This window comes from Notechis scutatus, chromosome 2 (assembly GCF_049901735.1).
Source record: "Notechis scutatus isolate UNSWTSFEM ecotype Mainland chromosome 2, rNotScu1.2, whole genome shotgun sequence".
Taxonomy (NCBI): domain Eukaryota; kingdom Metazoa; phylum Chordata; class Lepidosauria; order Squamata; family Elapidae; genus Notechis; species Notechis scutatus.
In genome coordinates, this window is record NC_142010.1 from 27805619 (window position 1) to 27824379 (window position 18761).

General features: G+C 39.4%; 2 protein-coding genes across 5 annotated transcripts in view; one reads left to right on the plus strand and one right to left on the minus strand.

The window, feature by feature from the left end:
• LOC113432072 (vomeronasal type-2 receptor 26-like) overlaps positions 1-18761 on the minus strand; it is a 492433-nt gene that overhangs the window by 382112 nt on the left and 91560 nt on the right. The gene's annotated exons all lie outside the window — the stretch shown is intronic.
• Positions 1351-12093, plus strand: LOC148131967 (vomeronasal type-2 receptor 26-like). 4 transcript variants are annotated; one of them, XM_087954517.1, is made up of 4 exons: positions 1351-1700; positions 1842-2096; positions 2789-3077; positions 10838-12093. In XM_087954517.1, exons 2-4 carry the CDS (start codon positions 1876-1878, stop codon positions 11738-11740), a joined length of 1413 nt encoding a protein of 470 aa, XP_087810643.1. In that variant the 5' UTR covers positions 1351-1700; positions 1842-1875; the 3' UTR covers positions 11741-12093. The 4 variants fall into 4 exon arrangements, 3 of the variants coding, with proteins under 3 accessions (XP_087810643.1, XP_087810645.1, XP_087810644.1); XR_015747464.1 differs by lacking the exon at positions 10838-12093 and adding an exon at positions 4414-5630 and having other exon boundaries at positions 1351-2096; XM_087954519.1 differs by having other exon boundaries at positions 1351-2096; positions 2912-3077.

An 18761-nucleotide genomic window follows, 5' to 3' on the forward strand; every position in this document is an offset into this window, starting at 1 on the left:
AATATTTATATAAATATTTATAATATTTACAAACAAGCCATGCCCAGCCAGTCACATGGCCACCTGCCCGAGCCTCGCCTTTCCCTCCCCATAGCTCCTCGTAGCTGCCCGCGCCTCACCTTGCCCTCCCTATAGCTCCTCATAACTGCCTGGGCCTCGCCCTGCCCTCCCCAGGACTTGGAAACAGGCAAAAAACATTTGCTAAGCAACTGGCCACTGTTAGGAATGTAAGTCACCTAACAGTTGGGTTGGAAAATATATAAACCAGGATAGACATTTTAATACTGTCTCTTTAAGGGAATGCTAAAATTGTAATTGGGTATGGTTCCTCAAACGCCCATAAGATGGAGCCAGAAACCTTGGTTGTTCTGTCCTGTTGCTGAGAGTGTTGCTGTTCCTTATTGACTGTTGCTGATCACCGTCAGTCTTGGATTTGATGTAAGTCTGTTACTGAACTGTTTATGATACTGGACTTTGTTATTGGATTATCCCTGGACTGAAAACTGACTGCTTTAACCGTGAATGACTTGTACTGTGTTTGGACTTTCCTTAACCGTTTACTGGAAGTAAAAACCTACATTTTTACTATACAGAGTATCTGTGTGCTGGTTTTGTGTTATTCTTCACCATTCTCACTAAGTCTCCCTGTGTGCGCTCATTCTCCTAACCGGGAATTACCTTAACAGCCACTAAGCGAGGACCTGGCCAATAAGAGAGGACCACTTACATTTGGTTTGCCAGTCACATGGCCACCTGCCCTGCCCTCCCCAGGGCTCCCCTGGACTTGGAACTGGCAAAAAACACTTGCTAAGCAATTTGCCACTAAGTTAGGACCACTTAAATTTGGTTTGCCAGTCTCATGGCCACCTGCCCTGCCCTTTCCAGTGTTCCCCAGCCCTTTGAAAGTGGCAGAAAACACTTGCTAAGCAACTGACCACTTAGCGAGGACCTGGACATTAAGAGAGGACAATTTAAATTTGTTTTGCCAGTCATATGGCCACCTGCCTGGCCCTCTCCAGGGCTCCCCAGGCCTTGGAACTGGCAAAAAACACTTGCTAAGCAACTGGCCACTAAGCAAGGATCTGGCCATTATGTAAGGACCACTTAAATTTGGTTTGCAAGTCACATGGCCACCTTTCCGGGCCTCTCCAGGCAAGTGACCACCTAGCCACTCCCACCCCAGTCACATGGCCACCAAGCCATACCCACAAATTAGGCCACGCCCACAGAACCGGTTGTTATGAAATTTGAATCCCACCGCTGGAATGCCACCAACCTGGAATATCACCAAACTCCATAGCTCTGGATGGATGAACTTTCCCAATGGTCTCCGGAGACAAGTTACTACATTGAGAAACAACAAAAGTCACCTGGGTGTTGAACTACCTTCATCCAGCATCACTTTCTGGACAAGACCCGACAGGAAGGCCCACAACCACGACAGAAAAGTGCCCCCAGGGATGGATCTTTGATTTTCTTTTTTGCAGCTACTCCTCTGGAAATGGAGCTCTGGAGAAGTTTGGGCTCCCCAGAGGAGAAGTTGCTTCTCTGTGTAATTTTCAAAATTCTGGCCTCTTAGATCTCACCTGCTACTTCTCCAGTGATTGTCTTTGAGATAAACATCAGACAGAATCAACATCTTGCATCAGGAAAGAATAAATGCCTCAGTCACACACATTGTGGCACAAGTTTGGGGACAGGTAGGGACTGTGCTATTGAATGTACTTTCTGTCTTTTCCAGGTGAAGCTTGGTTTGTCTCTGTCTGATTCATGAAAGCTTGTAGAATTTCCAAATTGGGAAGGTGCTTTGAATTCATCTAACTCTTCTTGTTCTTCCTTAGAAACAAGAACTGGATAGATTCAGACCTATGAATTATGGATCTTCTGCTTCCATTTCTGTTCCTTTTATCCCAGCCAGTTTCTGGGAGGCTTGGAATGAAGAAGTGCCCATTGAGTCTGAAGCCCCCGGGTAGTGAAAAACCATGGAGCTATTACAGGCCAGGAGACTATCTCATTAGTATGATCATCACTGGAACAAAAATAGTGCGTACAACAACGATGTCTTTCAACAGGGATTTTTATGGTCAGTTTGACATGTAAGTCATTCAGAGTGGTGATGTAACACTAACCCTCTATTTGTTCTTCTAACATTCTCATTCTTTTCTTCTTATTTCACTTATTGCCTGTATCGTAGGATCTGTCTAATTTCTTGAACTGTTTTGATTTCCATTGTTCCTCTCTTTTGCCTTATTTTGCCTTATTTTGAGCTCGAATCCAGAAATGGGGCAGGAAAAAAAATATCTAAAAAAGGGCAGATTCTTTCCTGGTTCTATCATGAGTTATTGCTTGATACCAACTATAGTTTAAAGTAGTTAGTGAATGAGGTGTAGTTGCCTCTGCCCAGCCCATTTATATATTTTTACAACTACTCTTTCCTGGTTAATACCTGATCCTTGTAGGAACAGAGAGTGACTTGATTTTAGAACTACTTTTCATTTATGAAACAACCTCTTCCTATAACAATGATTGTATTTTAATGACTGAATGATTTTGAATCCTGGTTACTTGGCAATTGAAAATTAGTGCTGTTACAAATAGCAATAGCACTTAGACTATATACTGCTTTACAGTGCTTTACAGCCCTCTCTAAGCAGTTTGCAGAGTCAGCATATTGCCCCCAACAATTTGAGTCCTCATCACTGATCAGAAGGCAAAGAGGATTAAATTGAAATGGTATTTTGCTTTTGATTGTAATGATGGTGATGATAACATAAACATTTTATGTTAGTTTACCTTTTGATAAGTTTAGAGTACTACGCTACATTTTTAATATTCAAGTGGTCAACAAGACTCCTGGGCTTCTGGAAAATCTCACACTTGCCTACAACATCCATGATAATTATTTGAACAGACTTCTGACTTCAGATGCCTTGCTAGATATGTTCTCAATGGGAGAAGCCAATGTTCCGAACTACAGCTGTGGAAGGAAGGACCACCTTTTGGCTCTTGTTGATGCAGCTAACGATGACATATCCATCCAGATGTCAACATTAGTAGGCATCTACAAAGTCCCTCAGGTTTGTGTGCATGTGTTTCTGTACAGTTAATTTGAATGGGGTGGTAAGCTGGCAGGTGATAGATCCATCCGTATCTTCACGTTGAAATTGAAGAACTGCTTTTCAATGTGGCCACTCTAGGTGAAATGGTTAGGAACTGGGATCTACAGTGTTTAAGAGGCAAAGATCAAAACAGTGATATCCTCTCATGACATCCTCATCATTGCTTTGGGTCTTCTGTTTCATGCTTGGGAAGGTGAGGAGACACTCAATGCTGAAACGAAGGGTCTTCTTTAAAAAGGGAGGTATAGCAGAGATGGTAAATCATCCTTTGAATATAATGTTAACAAAAATAATGATATTTTCAATGGTAAACATTTTAGCCCACATGGTCACTATTTTTTATCCTTAAAGTTCATCATAAATGGCTTGAAGAGCAATAAAGACCCTTGAGAGGATTTTTCTACCAGATAAAATATTCAAAAAAATATCCCTAATAGTGGTGTGTTCCAGTGATGGGATTCAAATTTCTGTGTTTTTTATGTATTTTATTTATTTTTTTTATTAGTCATAAAAACAAAACAGATACTAAAGAAATAAATAAATGCATAAATAAAAAAGGCAACTTACCAAAAATGAGGCAGGCAACTTCTTGTTCCATTGTTGTTGTTATACATTATCTGTTTCTGCTTAAATCAATATATAGCAACATCAATGGAACAAAAACCTGCATGTATATATAAATGGATTTTTTTTAAAATAAAAGTTTTTTATTATTTTTTAAACAAACAAAACAAACATAAAACAAACCATCTTCAGTTACATACAGTGCATCAGTTGGTACAAATCACTTGTGCACAATCTCTGCAGTCTTTCCCTTCCAATTTGCATTAATCTTTATATCATAAATCCACTATATATATTTATATTATTACTATTATTAATTACTTACTAGACTTTACTAATATTACATCATTTTATGTGAGCAAATCACCATTTTTACTTAATCTACTTTATAATGTTCATTTCATCATCACCAACCTATTCTATAACAATATATCCTTACTTTACCTTACCTCTGTAATTCTAATTCTGTTATATTATAAAGTATTATAAAATATTTCATAAATGAAAAAGCAAAGCATAAACAAATATCAATAAGTACAGCAGTGTAACAGAAAAATTATTTAAATTTCTTTACGTTGGCTTATTCTTAATTTTGTTAATTATATCGACATGTTTATAATTATCAACCTTCTTATTTAATTCATACATAGCAATGATCATTCTCTGCCTAATTTCCACCTCTTATCAATATCCATTTCTGCACATTGTAATTTTTTAATTTCATTTTCAGCTATGGGGATCTCTTCATTTTTCCACTGTTGTGCAAACATAATTCTAGCCACTGTTAACATGTGTAACATTAAATATGTATTGTACTCACAATCGATCATGCCCAGTATTTCCTAGCAGAACCACAGAAAACTACAATGATCTAATACAAATCAATTTTACAGAAGACAATGTTGAAAAAGCACTATGCAATCTAAAACCATCTCTATCTATTGGACAGGATGGAACATGTCCCTACTTCTTAAAAAAGCTATCCACTGACATAGCCAAACCTCGAATCATAATCTTTGAAAAATCTTTCAGGACCAGCTCCTTGCCTAACTTATGGTCACAAGCCACAGTCATCCCCATCTTCAAAAAGAGAGACCCCAGCCTAGTTGAAAATTACAGACCAATCTCTTTATGCTGCATTACCTGTAAAGTCATGGAATCAATTATTAACCAATCCATTATCCTCCACTTAGAGACAAACAACCTACTCTATAATAAACAATTTGGTTTCAGAAAAAAACTATCCTGTAATCTGCAACTCTTACACTGTAAAAACATATGGACTACACAACTCGATGATTGAATGATTTTGAATCCTGGTTACTTGGCAATTGAAAATTAGTGCTGTTACAAATAGCAATAGCACTTAGACTATATACTGCATTACAGTGCTTTACAGCCCTCTCTAAGCAGTTTACAGAGTCAGCATATTGCCCCCAACAATTTGGGTCCTCATTTTACCTACCTTGGAAGGATGGAAGGCTGAGTCAACCTTGAGTCTGGTGAGATTGGAACTGCCACATTGCAGGCAGGCAGCAAGCAGCAAAAGTAGCCTGGAGTACTGCACTCTAAACACTGCACCACCAAGGCTCATATAACAATTTATTTATAATTCTTAAGCTTAGTGGAAAACTATCTCCAGCTGATCTTCCCAATACTTATTTCAAAAAAGGTGATTGGGAACTATCATTTGACTCTTGTTTTGGATCAATATTGGCTTAAGGATCAGAAGCAAGGGTGGTATTCAGGTGGTTTGGACCAGTTCTGGTTTACCAGTAGCAGAGATTTTTACTAGTTCGGAGAACCAGCAAATACCACCTCTGACTAGCCTCACCCACCTGCCCCCGCCATTAGCTCTCCAATATTCCCTTGTTCTTTAGCTTAGCTGATTCACACAACAGAGTTCATTGCCGTGCCTCAGCTGAGCTAAAAAACAGTTCAGCTCTCTCACCAGCATTCTGGAAGGGGTGGGTCTTTGAGCCCTGAAAGTGTGAGCAAAGCATGTGTTAGGCGTGCACACGCATGCATAGAACTACTCATAGAACTGGTAGGAAAAAATTTGGAAACCCATCACTGATCAGAAGGCAAAGAGAATTAAATTGAAACAGTATTTTGCTTTTGATTGTAATGATGATGATGATGATAACATCAACATTTTTATGTTAGTTTACCTTTTGTTAAGTTGAGACTACTACGCTACATTTTTAATATTCAAGTGGTCAGCAACACTCCTGGGCTTCTGAAAAATCTTACACTTGGCTACAACATCCATGATAATTATATGAACAGACTTCTGACTTCAGATGCCTTGCTAGATATGCTCTCAACAGGAGAAGCCAAAGTTCCCAACTACAGCTGTGGAAGGAAGGACCACCTTTTGGCTCTTGTTGGTGCAGCTACCAATGACATCTCCATCCAGATGTCAACATTAGTAGGCATCTACAAAGTCCCTCAGGTTTGTGTGCATGTGTTTTTCTACAGTTCATTTGAATGGGGTGGTAAGCTGTTATGTGATAGATCCATCCGTATCTTCACTTTGAAATTGAAGAACTGCTTTTCAATGTGGCCATTCTAGGTGAAATGGTTAGGAATTGGGATCTACAATGTTTTAGAGGCAAAGATCAAAACACAATATCCTCTCATGACATCCTCATCATTGCTTTGGGTCTTCTGTTTCATGCTTGGGAAGGTGAGGAGAGACAAACAAAAGATCTTCTTTAAAAAGGAAGGTATAGCAGAGATGGGAAATCATCCTTTGAATATAATGTTAACAAAAATAATGATATGTTCAATGATAAACATTTTAGCCCACATGGTCACTACTTTTTATCCTTAAAGTTCATCATAAATGGCTTGAAGAGCAATAAAGACCCTTGAGAGGATTTCTCTACCAGATAAAATATTCAAAAATATATCCCTAATGGTGGTGTGTTCTCTATTAGCAGGTTCATCTACACATACCAATATGTAATTCCAATACATATTAAAACATATTTGTTTTACATATTTGTTTGGATTTTTAGTTACAGTTTGTATGTACTTTGTTTTTGGAATGAATTTCCTCCACTTAAAGACTGGTCCTGGGAGAGGTTTTCTCCAGCTAAAGGTAACCTGCACTTTGGGGGGAAAGTTGGAGATGATAAAGGGACTCTTCTTGCTTATTTGAATGTGTAGCCTTTGTGCCACACCTTGAGTCATCACAATTAGGAGATGTGGTCTTCTGATCTCTTGTGCTACAGGAGAACAAGCTAAAAAGATTGCTGCAGAATGAATTCAGATCTTGAAGCAAAAAAAAAAAAAAAAATGGCCGTGATCGGTAAGGATGGAACACTGAAATGGATGAGCCATTATAAATTTATTTCCAAATAGGCGAGTATTTCAATGTGGAAATGTCTTAAGGCATTTGAGCAGCTTGACAGAATGGTTAAATATGGAAGATTTAACCAAGACCCCTATAATAAACATACTTGTATTTGTCAGAATCCAGAGATAGACAAAACAGATCTATTATGTGAGGGAGATGGGTGCTTAAGAGGTTTGATATATAAATAAATACGATAAATATTTGAATGTCGATGGCATAAGAAAGATATTGACCTTTTTCTTATACAAAGAAGGACTAGGGGAGACATAATAGCGGTCTTCCAGTATCAAAGGGGTTGCCACAAAGAAAAGGGAGTCGACCTATTTTCCAAAGTATCTGAAGGCAGGACAAGAAGCAACAGATGGAAACTCATTAAGGAGAGAAGCAATCTGGAATTAAACAGAAATTTCCTAACAGTTAGAATCATTAATCAGTGGAATGGTTTGCCTTGAGAAGTTATGAATGCTCCAACGTAGGAAGTTTGTAAGAACATGTATGACAAAAGTACAATCATTTGCCTGAAATGGTAAAGGGTTTCCTGCCACAGCAGGGTGTTGGATTAGAACTCCAAGGTCCTTCCAATTTTGTTATTTTGTTTTATGTATATGTATTTTATATATGTATGTATGTATGTATGTATGTATGTATGTATGTATGTATTTGTTTTCGTAGATTTTCACGGGTACAGGTATGTAGATCTAGGTGTCTTCGGGTCTTTTCCCATGTAAGATTGAGATTATCTTGGCGACGTTTTGGCGAGGTCCCACTCGCCATCCTCAGGCTGGTGCTTTCAGCTTCGTGCCAGTGCAAGCAGTGTGTGATCGGAGCTGCCGTCTCTCTTTAAATACTGGTGGTGGGGGCTGGTTTCCTGGGTTAGTTGTCTGCACTGCTGCCTCTTGATTGGTTGATGGAGTTGATGTGGTATAATGGGCTGTGTGATGGCCTTGTGAGTTTTGTTGTCCTGATATCCTGGATATTGTGCTGTAATCTCCTGGGTCATTTGTTTTGTAGTTATCTTTTTTCCATTAGCCTCTCATGTTTTAACGGCTTGAGTAATGGGTTGTGTGATGGGCTTGCGAGTTCTTTTGTTGTGGTATCCTGGGTCCTGTGTTGTAATCTCCTGGGTCGTTTATGTTTTGATCTCTTTTCCATTAGCTTCCTGTGTAGTAACGGCTTGGGTAATGGGTTGTGTGATGACCTTGTAAGATTTATTGCTGTGGTATCCTTGATCTTGTGCTGTTATATCCGGGGTCATTTGCTATGTTGCAACTTCTTGAGTTCTTGTGGTGTAATTTCCTGAGTTTTCTGATGTGATGTCATGAGCAGGTGGCTGTGATGTAGCATTCTGTGTTTTGGTCTGGCTTTGAGTTTGGGCTCTTTCTTCTAGGAATGTTAAGTTAATTTATGTCTAGTCTTCATTCTTTCTGTCTTAAATTTCTCATTCTTTAGATCCTTTTGAAGTCTGTGTTCTAGTTCTTTAATTTTCATCTGTAGTTCATTTTGTTGTTTCTTTTCTATCTTGTTTTTTCTAATAGCATAAGCTATTGATACCTTTCTCATAAAAGCTTTTGCTGTATCCCATAAATTCTGCAAATTAGTGTGGTCCTTTAAATTTACACTGAAAAATATTTCCAATTCATTTTTCATTTTATGTATAAATTCTTTTTCTTTTAGGACTTGTGTATTTAGCGTCGATCTCATTTTCTGTTTCCTGTGTCCTTTCCAGGTAATTTTTAACATGTTGTGGTCTGCCCATATATTGGGCATTTTTTCTACTTTGTATTTCATTTCCAATTGTCTTATTTGTCCACACCATATCAATTTGGGACCATGAATGGTGGGGATTTGAATAGAATGTATACTCTTTTTCATTTGGGTGTCTTTTCCACCATATATCCTCTAGGCTAGTTTTTTGTACTGTCAAGGAATGGTTTTGGTGGATAGTTCTTCTTTTTTCTATTTCTTTTTTGCTCTTTGTCAATATAATCTTTTTCACTATCAACTATGGCATTAAAGTCTCCAACCAAGAATATATTAGCCTGTCCTCTCTCCACTATTTTATCATATAATTTTTGATAGAATGTTTTTTGATTCACATTCAGTGCATATATTCGCACTAACAATATTTGTTTTTGCAATATCTCCAGTTGTGCCATTAAGATTCTGTCCTGTTCTTCTGGATAAATTTGTTTTGCATTCATCCCTTTTTAATATACATGGCCGCCCCTCTTTCCTTTTTATTTGCCAGTGCTACGTACAATTCTCCTAATTTGGGGAATTCCAAATATTTACTCTGATTTTTTTGGATATGCACTTCTTGAAGGCATATCTTGAAAATCAAATCAAGAATTAAAAGAACAAGGAATTACAATTGATTGGTGGCCATATCTCTAAGTTCAAAACAGAAAGAAAACAGATTCAAAAGAACTTGAGTTTGATATGGGACAAAATCTATTGGATAAAATATTAATTGGACCACAGCAAAATTTTATATCCAAAGCTTACAGATACTTGCTAGATTTGAGAATGGAAGAAGAAAGATTAAAAAATATGATGATAGCATGAGCGCGTAATTTTGGTTATAATATAAATTTAGAAAAGTGGGAAAAATTATGGAGTATAAATTATAAATTAAAAATGGCCACAACTTACAAGGAAAATTTATATAAAATGTTCTATCGGTGGCACTTAGCCCTGACAAGATTAGCAAAGATATATCTGAACGCCAATCCAAAATGTTGGAAATGCCAACGAGTTGATGGTACCTACTATCACATGTGGTGGCAATGCCCTCTGACCAGGACCTATTGGAATAAAATTAGGAAGTGGACTCAAGAAATTATTGGATGCTAAATTGAATTCAAACCAGAAATATATTTACTTGGGATTATTCAAAAACAATACCCGAAAAAGATTAACTATTTAATTTTACACATGTTGACAGTGGCCAGAAAGAGCTTACGCGCAAATGTGGAAAGAGCAGAGGATTCCAACTGTAGAGTTAATTATACAAAAAATAGCAGACTGTGCTGAGATGGACATGCTTACACTTAAAATGAGAGAGAAAGAAGAATCAGAATACTACTCGATTTGGCATAGATGGTACATGTGGCTAGAAAAAGAGAGATAAGAATTAGAAAAGAGATATTTAAATAAGAATTCTCAAGAAAGTGATACACAAGATATAATAGGATAGACAGAAGGATCAAAGATGTATAATAATAAGTGTAATATATGTATTAAGGATAGGTATGAATAGATGTTAAAAGAATAAGACAATATTAAAGATGTGAAATAATAACAGTAATATAAAGACAATATGTATTGATGATTAATGATAAAGAAACATAATGTAGACTAAGATAGATATGAATAGATGTTAAAGTATAAGACAATATTATATGTGGATGTTAATGTTGTTGAAAAAGTAACTAAGATTTGTACTGGTGGAAAATAATAAAAATTTATTGGAGAAAAAAAAGAAATATTTTATGAGTTGACACTCTTTTTAATTTATTTTCTTTGCTACTATTATTATATACAATCTTGTTAATGTTATGTCTTATTAACATTATGTTTTTTCTTCATCCATTTTAATGGCTATTATTGATTAGTCATTAATTAATAACTAATCAACAATAAACTATTTGGTTTAGGTTTAAAGAAATCCAATTTAGTTATGATAAACAATAAACAAATTAATCAAAACTAAATTGGATTTCTTTAAAGCTAATATTTTGGAATTGATCTGACTCCAAATATAACACAATATTCTTCATTGCTCTTTCAGATCAGTTTTGAATTATTTTCAGAGTCACTGCATGATAAAAGTCAATTGCCCTTTTATCACCGGCTTTTACCCCCAAAAGGCATCCTCTACCCAGCAATTGTCCAACTGCTCCTCCATTTCAGATGGACCTTGATTGGTCTTTTTGCTTCAGACACAGAAAATGGAGATAATTTCATGAGGACTTTGACTCCTTTGCTTGTCAAGAATGGAATCTGTGTGGCTCTGTCACAGCAATTCTCAACAACTGGAAAAACAGGACACATCAGGGATGGCCTCTCTAAATGGACACAAGTTAATGTCTTTCTTCACCACATAGAACATGGTGCTATTTTGGACAGAATTCTTCCTTTCCATTTAACATTTAGGCGTTTGCCAGGACCCATTGAAGGGAAAGTCTGGATCACAACACTCGTTGGAGTACATCCACTGGAAAATGGTGTATATCTCAAATATATTAATAGTATCTGGACTGTTTATTTAGAGGAAAGAAAACATCGTTCAAAGGATGCCTTTGAACTCAATTTCTATGTGAAACCACCCTTGGGAGACGAGTCGTTTCTTTGTTTTTTTTCAAAGCACATCTTTTCTGTCAAAGGCCGGAAAAGATGCATTGAGAAAGCACCACTGGACACCCAAAAGAAAAAGAACATGATTGAAATGCGGAACTTCCACCGTTATTACAGTGCCATTAATGCTCTGGCCCATGCCTTGAATGCTGCATATTCCTCCAGTTCCAGGAGGAGAAAGAAGAAGGGCAAAGAAATGTTGGAGGCTCCAAGACTGCAGTCGTGGGAGGTAAGGGGACCCGACAAGGATCCATTCTACATTTCCTTTAAAGAGGGGAACTACATCAGTCTAGTTGTGCTTGTTGTTAGTCATGAAGTCATGTCTGACCCATTGTGACCCCATGGACAATGTTCCTCCCGGCCTTCCTGTCCTCTACCATCCCCTGGAGTCCATTTAAGCTCACGCTGACTTCTTCAGTGACTCCATCCATCCACCTCATTCTCTGCTGTCCTCTTCTTCTTTTTCCCTCAATCATTCCTTGCATTAGTCTCTTCTCCAGTGTGTCCAGTTGTGCTTCAGAATGCCAAAAGGTTTGGCCAATCTAATCGCTTAGACTAGGGGTCTCCAAACTTGACAGCTTCAAGACTTGTGGACTTCAACTCCCAGAATTTCTCCTCCATTCATGTTAGCTCCGGAATTCTGGGAGTTAAAGTCCACAAGTCTTAATCTTTCCAAGTTTAAAGACCCTTGGCTTAGACGATAATGTTCACAAGAACAAGAACTATGACAGATTTGTTTGATAACAAACACTGCTAATATTTTAAAGGTGTGCATTTTTAGATATGTTCCTGTACATATGGGTTCACGATTAGCATTATAGAATTTTACTTTCAATACTTTTGAAGGAATCTTCAACTCAACCTAGCTCAGCCTCTCATCTTTGCAGGAATCCCAGTCAAAGCTTCTCTGACTGATGGCTACTCATTCTTTGGATAAAGACAATCAGTGAAGAGGAGACTGAACTTTTCTGGTTCTCTGGCTCACCGCTAAAACTCTCTCTTTTTTAAGAACCTTTTTTCCCCTCTTATTTAGTCAGAATCTCCTCTCTTGTAACTGAATTCATTTTTCCATGTCTGACACTCAGGAATAACAGTAGATCTTAGCTTCTCTGTAATGTTTTTCAGTTATTTGATGGTTGCTTTATCCTCCTTTCTGCAGCTAATAGCAATAGTACTTAGATTTATATACTACTTCACAATGCTTTTACAGCCCTCTCTAAGTGGTTTACAGAGTCAGCATCTTTCCCCCCAAAATCTGGGTCCTCCTTTTACTGACCTCAGAAGGATGGAAGAGTGAGTCACCTTGAGCTGGTGACACCTGAATTGTTGGCAGCTGGTGATCAGCAGAAGTAGCCTGCAGTACTGCAATCTCACTACTGCGTCATCGTGGCTCCGAGATTTTATTAGTTGAAACAGGTGTTTCCAGACTCCTGATTTTCTGCTCCAATGGACTAAGGTGGCTCTTCTCCTTGATGTCTTTCCTCAAGGTTAAAGGCAGCTCCTTTTGTCAGAGTTTGGCGATTGCCCTTATTAAATCATGAGCCTAAAGCCAAGCTTCAAAAAAACCCTCAAAAGATTTATTAGGAGCAACATGCTGGCATTAATCTACATGAAGCCAACTCGGGCACATATAATTCACAGTCACCTGTGACTCTGTTTCCCCCCTCCCACCCTCGGGTGTATTAAAAACCAGATTCTCCAATGAAGCACATTCACGGGCCAGGTGTCATCAATCACATTTCCAATGAAGGACTTTTGTAGCCAGAAGATCCGGAAGCCTAGCTGCAATCTTTTTAAAATAATGGTGGAATGTACTTCTGGTTTTATTGCCATACTACTCCTTCAGATTTCCTACTATTCCCTTGTTTATGGCAACTTGAAAACAGGCATAGGAATGTTTTACTAGTTGACACCTTTCATCTCTTCCTTGGCTATGTTACTGTTCCCTAAATCCTCATCCAGTTTTTCTGCAACATCTTTTCCAAGTGTGATTCCTGCAAGGGGCACTTGGGGTTTTCCTTTACAACCACTATTCACTTCCTGAGGTTCTTCTGGATGCATTTGCTTTCTTCCTAGGATATCACACTGCTGATTCATGTTTGGTTTGAGATCATTTTCACAACTATCGAATTTGGAATCCCTCATCCTTGTTGCCCCGTGTTTCATTTTTCTCCTTCTATGTGGAAAACTTCTTACTTGTCTTGCTCTTAAATTCCATTCAGGCTTTATTTAGCCCATTTTGAGAAACCATTAAGATGTGTTTTGAATTTTATATCTGGTTTTAACTTATACATTCAGACATTAAATTTTATATCAGCTAACAACGGGAAGTCATTTCTTTGTTGGTAAATTTAAATTTAACACAAAATAGTTTGTCGCAGAAGCAACTGCCTGCAGAGGCTCTTGGATTGGGGCTAAAAGGTGAAAGTGAAAACAGTATGCTCCGTCCCATATTTGGGTAGACCAGGTTGCCCGGATAGACTGGTCTCACCAGAAAAACACTTAATCTCCCCCTCCCCCAGTACAGCCGACAAAGTGAGGGTGTCAACCCAAAAATATTTCCCTGGTATTTTAGAGTTGTCAGCAGAAAGGGAGTGGGGGAATAATACATACCTTAAATATTTTCATAGATAATTGCTAGGTGGCTGAGGCTTCTGGCGCGCAAGATTATTACTGGAGAGCATGATTGATGACTCTTGGCTATGGATGTGTTCTATTGGATAATATACATCCAGGGGGTGGGAGAAGACAAAGCAGTGGTGGGATTCCACTGGTGTTACTACTGGTTTGGTGATATTTTTGCATGTGTGCGTGTGCTTTGCGCACATGTGTGCCTGACACGCGCTACATGCATGTGTGAAAAAAGCATCACCGGTGTCACCCGGAGAGCTAAAAAATGCTACGTGCGGGTGCACAGCCTCTTTTTCCTGCTTTTTCAACCTCAGCTGTGCCGTGCAAAGCAGCACAGCAGGAAAGAGCCCGGGCGAGTGGGTGGGCCAAACAACAGCAGGCACCAAACCAGTTTGGTGTCTGCTGTTCTTCAGAGCTACCGATTCTTTAGAACTGGGCAGAACAGGTAGCACCCCACCTCTGAGACCAAGGGGAGAGGAATGATGTGTCTCAGATTCGGCTACACCCATGTTCACTGTTAGGAATAACAAGGTTACCTAACGTAGTTTGGGTAAAATAATATATATAAACTATGATAGTGAATTTAAGTGTGTGTCACTTTAAACTGCAAAGCATGTAATTTTGGGTGCGGCTGTAAAATCGCCATAAGAGGGAGCAAGAGAACTTGATTGATTGCTGACGATGATGGATTGATGGTTTGATAACTGCGTGTTCCCTGTTGCTAAAGGAAGAAAGGAGGTTTGACTTCTTTATATCTCTACTGCAAGGAGATATATTACTGGACTGATATTTGTAAGTTTGCTGACCTCTTTTTCGACACTGGACTTTGCAACTGATTAATCCCCGGACGGACTGAAATGTGAATGATATATGGACTGTTTGACTATGCTAAAACTCTTGCTGGAATAAACTATTTAACTAGCACAGTGTATCTGTTTTACTGAGTGTAAGCTACAAAAACGTTTATCTCACATATTTGCCTGCCTGCATGACTGCCGTGCAGATTCTGCTAGGGTGTATATCCCTAACACTCACTCCTGATAAATCTTGCTTTTAAAAAAAAAAAAAAAAGTTTGAGAGATGTGACTAGTGACTAATGATTTGAATGGGGGTGTATTGTTGGAACCCTGACAGAAGGGACCCCATGACCTAGAGGGTAATACATCTGCCTAATAGGCCAGCAGCCCGGGTTCAAATCCTAGAAAGGTATGGCTAGCTGATGAGAGCTAAACAGCTTGAAATAGCTATACTAGTTGTTGTGAATGAATAAAAATTACTAAACCTAAATGCAAAGCAGGTTTTGGAAGCCTGCACATTTGATTGGTCCTTAAACAATGAACAAGGATTGGTTCATAACAAGCCTCTGATTGGCCAAGCTTAGGACACTTCTTATTGGTTATTAGTTTGAACTTGATGCACTTAGTATTGGTTAAAAGGGTAGCAGCCAACCCTATAAAAGGGGCTACTGCTGCCCATAGCTTTGCTCTGTTCTATTCCATTTATTGTTATTAAAGAGTTGAAGTCACTGGTCAGATGTCTGGTCTCCATTATTCTCCAAACTTAACACTGGCGACGAGGATGGGATCCGGAGACCGAAGAGCTGACTGAGTTACAGAGCAACCAACAGAGCACGTGGTCGAACACGCACCATCAACGGCAACATGACCAGCGGTGCCGTACCACCCGCTCCATTCGACCCAGAAACCGAAGACTGGGAGTCATACATGGATCGGTTCCAGATGTTTCTGGAGACCAACAATTTGAAAGACGCTACAACCAGCAAAAAAAGAGCTATATTTCTAACCCACTGCGGGCCTACCGTGTTTAAAATGGCAAAATCACTTGCCAAGCCAGCCGAAGTAAAAGCGATGGACTGGGACGTCCTCGAGCCTTTGCTACGGGCCCACTACGCGCCCACCATGCCAACCTTAGTCAGAAGACACTAATATTACCAAAGGGACCAACGGAAGGGCGAAAGCCTTGCCAACTATATCGCAGACCTCTGCAACCTTGGAGGCCTCTGCGGATTCTCTGATTTAGAAGAAGCCCTCCGAGACCGCCTGGTTCTGGGCCTAGAAGACGGCACGATCCAGAGCAAAAATTATGGCTAAGGGGACATCAGCCTCACCGATGCCCTTAAAGAAGCCACTGCAGCGGAGGCGACCAAAAAGTCGGCAGCCCGAATGCGCCGCACCAACGCACCGCTACGTCAACTCGCCAAAGATACCTCACCTCGCTCAGAGAGACACCGGTATCGACTCACCACGAAGACCTAGAATCCCCATCAGAAAGCGATGAGGAAGAGGTCAACCGACTCCGAACGGAACGAGACCAGTTCACACAACCCTCATCCCGACCGTGTGCAGGATGTGGGGCGAATCACCCATGATCCAGCTGCAAATTCCTCGACGCACTCTGCCGCATTTGCGGGAAAAGAGGTCACATCACAAAGGTTTGCAGAAGCAAACAAAACTCCAAACCCCGACAGGCGAATGCCAGTCTTCAGAATTCTTCGGCACACCCGAAACAAACTGAATCACCAATGGGAAGCCACTCCTACAGAAACAAACCGTCCACCACTTCCACCAGGCGTGAAGAAACTAGGCGGGAAGAGACCCACCAAACAATTACCATAGGCCACGCTACATCCCTTGATGCCGGGAAAATCTGAGTAGAGGTCGCTATCGAAAACAAACCTTGTGTAATGGAGGTGGACTCAGGATCATCCCTCTCGATGGTCTCCTGGAAGACGCTTCAACAGCTCATCCCGACGATTCACCGCCAAGACCTAAACCCTCAAAAGGTTATCCTCAAAGATTACCAGGGTAACCGAATTCCCGTTGTCGGGTCCCGCCGATTCCAGGTCTCTTTCAAGAACCGCACCGTCGCACTGCCACTGACTGTCGTGGACCGTGACCGGCCTAGTCTTTTAGGCCTTCAATGGTTCAGACCGCTTGGAATCACTGTAGCTGGAGTCCACCGTGCTGAGAGCAACGATTGGGAGGAAGCCCTCGTGCAAGAATTCCAAGACATTTTCGCGAACGGACTAGGCAAGTACAAGGGGACCCCGATCTCATTTAACTTGAACCCCGAGGTAGCACCCATCCGCCTTAAGCCGCATCGGGTGCCGTTCGCCCTGAAACCTAAAACCGATGAACAACTCGATAAACTAATAGAACAGGGTGTGCTGGAACCCACCAACCACGCCCGATGGGAAACCCCAATAGTGACGCCTATCAAGCCTGATGGGTCACTGAGAATTTGCAGAGACTACCGGGCCACCCTAAACCACGCACTTCAGCAAAGTGCGTATCCAGTGCCGGTAGTACAACACCTGCTCCATTCCCTGGGTGGCGGGAAAGTTTTCGCTAAACTAGACCTAGCACAGGCATATCAACAATTGCCTGTAGATCCGGCCACCGCGGAGGCGCAAACTATCGTCACGCATAGGGGTGCATTTAAATGCAACCGGCTCCAGTTCGGGGTGAGCGTCGCTCCAGGAATCTTTCAGAGCTTAATGGGAAGGCTGTTACAAGGGATAAGAGGGGTTGTACCGTATTTCGACGATGTGCTCATCGCCGCCCCGAACAGGGACATTCTAGAAAAATGACTCCGCATAGTTTTACAAAGGTTTCAAAACGCAGGCCTCAAAGTTAAAAAAAATAAATGCCAGCTATGTACCGAAAGGGTGGAGTTTTTGGGATACCTCCTGGACAGTCAAGGAATCCATCCCACTGAGGACAAACTAAAGGCAATTAAGAAGGCCCCCACTCCAAGGAACAAGGCAGATCTACAGGCGTTCCTTGGACTTATCAATTTTTATAACGTCTTTTTACCCAATAAAGCAACCGTAGCTGAACCATTACATAGACTCTTAGACAAAAAAGCAACGTGGGTTTGGGGACAACGTGAACAAAATGCTTTCCAACAAGTAAAGAAATTGCTAACTTCTGATTCTTTTTTTTTTTTTTTAAAACAAGTTTTATTAATTTTTAAAACACACAAATTGTCATTATTCATTACATGTTTAAACCTTTTTCATTGTCAATTTAACAAGTCAGATAAATTATAATTCTGTTTTAAACCATTTCCATACAACATACCAAAACCTCTTATTCAATTTCTCTTTACTTCTCTTTACTCTTATTCAATATCATTATTATTATTTCATCTGTTTCTTTCTGACTTAGTTACCATTATTCTCAATCTATATTTCTACAATTTTTAACTAATTCTCCCCCAAAAAGACATATACACACAACACACAAAACATAAAAATCTTTTTGGAAAGTAACTTGGACCCAGGTGTCTCTCTCTTCATGGACTTCAATTATATTCATGCTCATCTTACATATCATTACTTATTTTATTTACCATTCTAAGCCTTCTATATTAACTTCCCACATATTTCACACTTCTTACTTCTATCTTAATTAATCATCTTAATTTGAATCATTATATTTATATCTTTTGTCCATTTTTTATCATCCCTTTGTCTCATTCCTTATAAAAAAAAAAGAAAATAAGTTTCTCCTGAAATCATTAATCAGAGTATGATGCCTTTCTATCTCCCCCTAAGTTAATCAAATTAATCTTTAAAATAATATCTAATACCCAATCCGATTTTGCTTGGTACATTCTATCTAACTAATACATCCAACGTAATTAAGTACATAATTAGACAATAAATCCAAATATTAAAAAAAGATACTATAATAAAAATTTTA

Excerpts from the sequence above, each read along its gene's own strand:
- LOC148131967 (XM_087954517.1), top strand. The coding sequence starts at position 1,876 with ATGGATCTTCTGCTTCCATTTCTGTTCCTTTTATCCCAGCCAGTTTCT. Across the intron at positions 2,097-2,788 it reads TTTTATGGTCAGTTTGACAT|TTTACCTTTTGATAAGTTTA; the intron begins GTAAGTCATTCA and ends ATTTTATGTTAG. Across the intron at positions 3,078-10,837 it reads GCATCTACAAAGTCCCTCAG|ATCAGTTTTGAATTATTTTC; the intron begins GTTTGTGTGCAT and ends TTGCTCTTTCAG.